General features: G+C 34.3%; 1 protein-coding gene across 2 annotated transcripts; it reads left to right on the top strand.

Moving 5' to 3' along the window:
- The first annotated feature begins 1741 nt into the window (after positions 1-1741).
- Positions 1742-6152, top strand: LOC117316465 (solute carrier family 43 member 3-like). Of its 2 annotated transcripts, XM_033871063.1 has the most exons (4): positions 1742-2085; positions 3269-3315; positions 5014-5093; positions 5916-6152. In XM_033871063.1, the coding sequence occupies exons 1-4, from the start codon at positions 1775-1777 to the stop codon at positions 6036-6038; spliced, it is 561 nt and encodes a 186-aa protein (XP_033726954.1). In that variant the 5' UTR covers positions 1742-1774; the 3' UTR covers positions 6039-6152. The 2 variants fall into 2 exon arrangements, with proteins under 2 accessions (XP_033726954.1, XP_033726955.1); XM_033871064.1 differs by lacking the exon at positions 3269-3315.
- Positions 6153-6357: the final 205 nt, after the last annotated feature.

The following is a 6357-nucleotide window of genomic DNA, read 5'->3' as shown; positions in this document are numbered from 1 at the left end:
TGTACATAAAACATGTTTTAATTTTGAAAATCAATTTCAAAAATTAATTATAAGCGTTGATGTCAATTATTTTTTAGTTTCATAGGGGTATGGAAAAAATTTTTTGCAAACGCGGATTCATACAGTTTGCAAACAATTTTTTTTCATACCCCAATGAAACTTTTAAAAAATGACATCAATGCTTAAATAATGAATTATCTTAGTAATTGGGCATTGATTTTTACCTTTTGCTTTATTAGCATATACAATGTAAATTATACTTGTCAAGATAGTGTTTTAGCTAGACCTGTAGTTACCGAGTGTTTGTGTTAAATACTAGTGCTAATTCTTAAATTATAAGATATGTATTATCATACAACTTCTGTGATAATTCAACTGTTTCTTTTTTCATGAATTTATAATAATGTTTTCTTATCAAATATATAAAACATAAAATAATATTGATATACGAAGTGATTTTTCTATAATGGTAAATGTTTAAAATAAAATGGTGAAGTCTTATGACTGATTGTTAAAATTATGTTTGAATACAAATAAGTTATGATATGAACTACATTTTTTACATCCATTTTCTTTATAAATAAATGATATTGATCAATAAATATTTATTTTAGATACAATATAAGTGTGGTAGTTTAGATTAATATTCATATGTATATATTTTAAATGATATATATGTAAGTCTTGATTACTGTGATAACTAAATTATTAATAAATTATTTGTAACTGGTCAATAAATTAAAACATTGTATTTATGATCTATTTGAATGCCAGAAATTTGCAAGCAAAAATCATAATGTGCTATTATGTTTTATGCTTGCAAAGCTCTGGCATTCAATAGATCATAAATACAATACAAAAACAGTTCAATGCTTAAATAATACATTTCGTTTAAGTTACTCAAAAAACTTTTCTATACTTTATACCTAATTAGCTACAAAGATGTACATGCACAGTGTTAGTGGTCTTCATGATAAGATTATTTCAAGTTAAGTTATTTACTTTCTACATCTATATGTGGTATGACGATATTTAATTAATATATCAAGGCTAAATTAGAAATCTTTTGTAGAATGTCTATTTGTACAGTTCTGTTTGTCGCCATTTAACACAAAGCATACAACTACATGTACATGTATTTGGTATACATGATCTAAATTATCACACGTTCAACCTGCGTTGGGATACACATACATAAGAAACGTACTCCTAGATACATAAGATCCTTCAGAATATCATCTGAAATGTCAATGTTCTCATGTATAACAGACGTCTTACCCAGCAACACATGCGACATTTGTTCTTCAGGTAAATCGGACAAATGTATATAAAGTTCAATAGGAAAACTGTCCTACCTATTTCTCACCTAAAATCTCAAATGTTGGCTAGACTGTAAGGCACCCATTGATCGACACGCTTCATTGATGAAAAGTGAACATTTTACTGAACAAGCAAAACTATTTACCCCCAGCAAGGCTTTCAATACAGTTAATCATAGTGTTCTTTTGCATAAAGTGAAATTCACGTAAGGAATATTGCCTGTGTATGACGGCATGATGCAAATCAGGGCATTGCACACGTAATTTGACCTGTGCTTCAAATACCTATCCCGCGAATAACATGAGACATTCTATTGTGCAATATTTTGTTCCCGTACAGAAATAGAAGTTTCCTGACATTGTGTCCAGGACAGCCGTAACACTATATACATATACATACCATACACAAGAGGTATAAAGTGCCTAGTGCGTTTCTCTAAGTAAAACAACATACTATGATTAACGCAAGGCGTGTGGCGCTAGTTAGCGTTAGTTTGTTGGAAATATTCATTTTCGGAGGAATGCAATTTGGCTGGTTTGCACTTGTCTTTATTCTGAAGCAAGAAGGCGTGTTAAAAAATCTCTGCGTTACACAACAATTTGACAACTCAACTGAGGAGATTTCACATATCGAAGATTGTTTTCCCCAAGATGAACAATTCAATTTGATTTTTAGCATTGGAATCGCCATATTCACCGTGCTTTCGGTTGTCAACGGTCAGCTCTACCAATCATTTGATATTAAACGGATACGTATGATCTATATGTAAGTATTGAAGACAAAATGTTGCTATGTCGCTGGATATTACAAATATACACTGTGGGCTTATACAGACGCTGTCGTGTGGAGGGGCCGCGGTGGCCGTGTGGTTAAGGTGTCCCGACACTTTAACACTAGCCCTCCACCTCTGGGTTGCGAGTTCGAAACCTACGTGGGGCAGTTGCCAGGTACTGACTTGTAGGCCGGTGGTTTTTCTCTTGGTACTCCGGCTTTCCTCCACCTCCAAAACCTGGCAAGTCCTTAAATGACCCTGGCTGTTAATAGGACGTTAAACAAAAACAAACAAACCAAAAACTGTCGTGTGCTAGACTAAGGTCAAACATGTTTTATATTACAACTTAAGACTGATTAATAATAATGATATACAATGTATATAGAAAACAACAAATATTGATACAATATGTGTTTGTGTGTTTTGTTGGGAGTACGGGGTGAGGGGTTGGCTAAGTGTGGGTGTTCCATTCATGATTGTTTGATATTCAATGGTAATTAGATTATAAACTGTATCTTTCATTTATTGTGATTAGAAGATTGCCCTATACATGTACATCCTCGGTCACACCGTATGAAGGTAGAATAATTAAGGAACCAGTTTTCCAACAAAATAGAGTGCGCGTTGAGTGTCATCCGGTGTGTGATTAAAAACAGCAGCCATTATAACGCAAGGCTAGACCAGATCAGGATGGCATTATTTTTGTTACCTGAATCACATTTGACAAAAACAAAAAAAGTGCATTATTTAACATTACTTTTTACATGGTTTCGTAATTTGATCAGAGTCGGGTAAGAATACATCAGCTTCGTAGGCACATTTGGGTACGTTCTCGAAGCTAATCATCTGAAGAGTGACTGTGGGGTTGCCTTCTTGTTAATATAAATGATAGATTAATATATTTGTAAATAAGCCAGATTTAGTCAGAAACAACCTCTCAAATATAGTGCTGATTATATCACATGTTTTGAAAACGAGGCAGTCATTTTGTAAATCGGAACACATACACCTATTTTTGTATGACGCAATAAATTCGTATCCAGATTGGGAGAGATCAGCGAGCCCTTTGATAATCAGTAATTCACATTTCACCCATGAGTCATGTCATTGTTTATAATGCGACTTTTGATTTCACTTCACAGAACTGTTTTTATGAATACATTCTTTCTAATACAGATCCATTGGCGTAGCAGGACTTTTATTCCTAGCTTTCACTTCTACAGGTAATTAAAATTAATTCAATTATATTTTTTTCTATTGTTTTGAACCTTTTAAACAAATAATTTCGAACAGATACAAATCATGAAGCATGTACCTAAGCTAGAATTATATATATATATTTTCAAATTGTCTGGTTGATGTAATGGGGGAATAATTGCATCGTGTCTGTAAGACCATATACACTGCCCCGTACACAGGGAATTGTCAGATGAGACGGTTGAAACTTGACGTTTTAATGAAAATATCAAATATCAACATGTGAAGGTATTCCTATGGTTAACACTATACACCCGGTCCTCCAACCACCCAATAATAATTAAAAATCAGATCGGGCCAAACATTACATTTAAACAGCTGTCATCTATTGTTGTTATAAAATCATCTGCTAAAGGGTCTTCAAAGTTGATGCTCAGCTTATTTTGACAAAGCCTGTAGCCTTCAACCCAGTTTATTCCTGGCAAATGTCATGAGTCAAGCCCTCTCATTCATTCGTCCCTTAACGCTGAAACCGGAGGACAATAGATTTCCCATCTTATATTCAGTTCTTTTATTACCTTAGGCCTTTCGGTCCATCGGTTTTTAACAAACATATATATACATATTATACATGATACATTCACACAAAATCTCACACTCTACAGTGTACATGTTATATAATACTAAGGCGGTACACATTTTCCACCTAGAGTAATGATATGAAACTTCATACATATAATCCTTAGATAATACTTTGAATTAATATGTTGTTATACGTACTAAGGTATATCGAAATTGAACGGTTAATCCTTACACCTGTACAGGTATCAAAATAATGGAACAGGCGGACGAACGGACAGATTGAACATAAACACATAAAAATATCGGACAGAGAGCAGCACTTTGAAAAATACATTGCAGTAATAATGTAGTTACACAATTGTACGTTTATAGGCTTCTGAAATAAATCTTCCTAACAAATTCAATTCTTTCTGACTTCTTGAGTTTAATAATTCGATAACTTTGAGAACTGATGGCTTATGCTAAAAATATTTCTTTATATATTTCTTCCTAATATCAGTATAACAATGACAGACAAGTAGAAAATGATATTCATCTTCAACATCTAATGAATTACAATATGGACAATATCTGTAACACCTTTCTATATTCCTGTATCTTCCGGATTCTACAGCTAACTTATGGACAGATAGACGAAAATTAGTTCGTAGCACCGAACGTTATCAGCGTTCTAGCGGCTTCATTCCTTGAGGGATTTTGATCAAACTTCAATTACTGAAAAAGACCCTTAACCTCGCGAACATAATCGAGTGTCAGGGTTTTTGAGTCAAGGTCAAAGTCACTGTTGCAATTTTTGCCGGGTGCCGGTATAGGTACATGTATAGGTACTAAGTAATACCCAGTATGCTTGTTTAGGCAACATCATTAAACATATTGAACACCTGTGACCTTGAAAGTAAGTCAGGGTTGTTCATTTGATCAAACTTGGTATCCCTTAGTCTAAGGATGCTATATGTTTCGATGAAGAAAAGACGGAAAAGAACAACAATTGATCAAACAGGTTTTAACTGATAGGGAAACTGAACGTTTTATAAGGACTTGTGAAATCCACATTACAGTACTTAGAATTGTGGCTTTATAATGCACAAACAGGTATACTCCTTGAACAGTTTTGTTCGACATATCAACATTTTAATTGACAGTGAGCCCTTGGTTTGCACTACCCGGGATTGTACTTGTGGGGACGGGCGGCCAGTCTCTGCTGTTATCCGATTATATACAGGTAGGGAACGGTTTTTGTGAATACAAAAATGTATATTATATAGATAAATAGAGGTTACACAACGAGTGGTTGTTGGATATGGAATTTATTTCACACGAGTAAGTTATTTTTTAAAAGTTACAAAAGACACGAGCTTTAGCGAGTGTTTTTTGCAACTTTTAAAAAATAACTTACGAGTGTGAAATAAATTCCATATCCAACAATTTCGAGTCGTGTGACCTGTTTCTACCACAATAATATCGGCTTGAATCAAGGGAAACGTGGCCAAGAATAATTTCGCGTATGCAAATAAAGTGTACCGGTGACGTCCGGGACCCGGTGATGTGACGTCATTAGATTATTGATGACGTCAATAACAATTGCAGCTTGGGTCAAAGTTCACCGTGTTAGCCAATCGAAATGCGTACAGAGTTTATACCACGTGTGGTATAAACAGATTGTTAATCAACAGCTGTAATGATTAACTGATGGTCTGAGAGTTGAATAACACGGGGTATTGTGGTAGAAATAAACTTAAACTAAAATATTGATAGGTGAACGGAAACTTTACATTTCTAAGGCAATTAGGCCTCCTGTCAAAACGCAAACTTAACCAATAACATGACGCAATATTCAAAATATAGATACTTGTATCCGAAGAACGTTTGTCATCACACCTTATCCGTCTGTTGAATATCGAGACATATTTTTTAATAGTGAATATAAAGGTCATTGATGGTCCTAAGCAAAATTGGGGCTATATGACATGCAAGTTTATTGTCATTTTCACGTGAGAGAGACGTTTTCCCTAAAAACTAACATTATATTTGTTTATTTCAACAGATACCGGTCTCTCTTCAGAGAGGTTCCTCGATATATATTGGCCTAATGAACGGCTGCTATGACTCGTCCGTTCTGACGTTTATGCTGGTAAAGGTATGTCCTAAAAACCACAGTGTCAGGTGAGTGTCATAAGGATTTACAATGTAATTACATGTATTCTTAACATCTCATTGTTTAAACGTTTTATATTTGACGGCAAGTTCAACATCTCATCATACAAAAACGTGAGCTATAACGTGTATTTTATCAATCGATTACGATTTGTTTACATCCGTTTATATTGAGGGATCCTGGGTCGCATCTAGGCGCTTGCATTTAAAATGTTTATTCAAAAGAAATGATATGGCAGGGATCTGTGAACTGTGAACACCACATTTTTTGCAACTCTGACACGAACAAAACGACACTCTACCTCATTCCAATCGACTTAAAAACACATTTA

This window comes from Pecten maximus, chromosome 18 (assembly GCF_902652985.1).
Source record: "Pecten maximus chromosome 18, xPecMax1.1, whole genome shotgun sequence".
NCBI classification, from domain to species: domain Eukaryota; kingdom Metazoa; phylum Mollusca; class Bivalvia; order Pectinida; family Pectinidae; genus Pecten; species Pecten maximus.
This window is presented reverse-complemented; position numbering and strand designations above follow the sequence as displayed.

Excerpts from the sequence above, each read along its gene's own strand:
- LOC117316465 (XM_033871063.1), top strand. The coding sequence starts at position 1,775 with ATGATTAACGCAAGGCGTGTGGCGCTAGTTAGCGTTAGTTTGTTGGAA. Across the intron at positions 2,086-3,268 it reads CGGATACGTATGATCTATAT|ATCCATTGGCGTAGCAGGAC; the intron begins GTAAGTATTGAA and ends TTTCTAATACAG. Across the intron at positions 3,316-5,013 it reads CCTAGCTTTCACTTCTACAG|TGAGCCCTTGGTTTGCACTA; the intron begins GTAATTAAAATT and ends TTTAATTGACAG.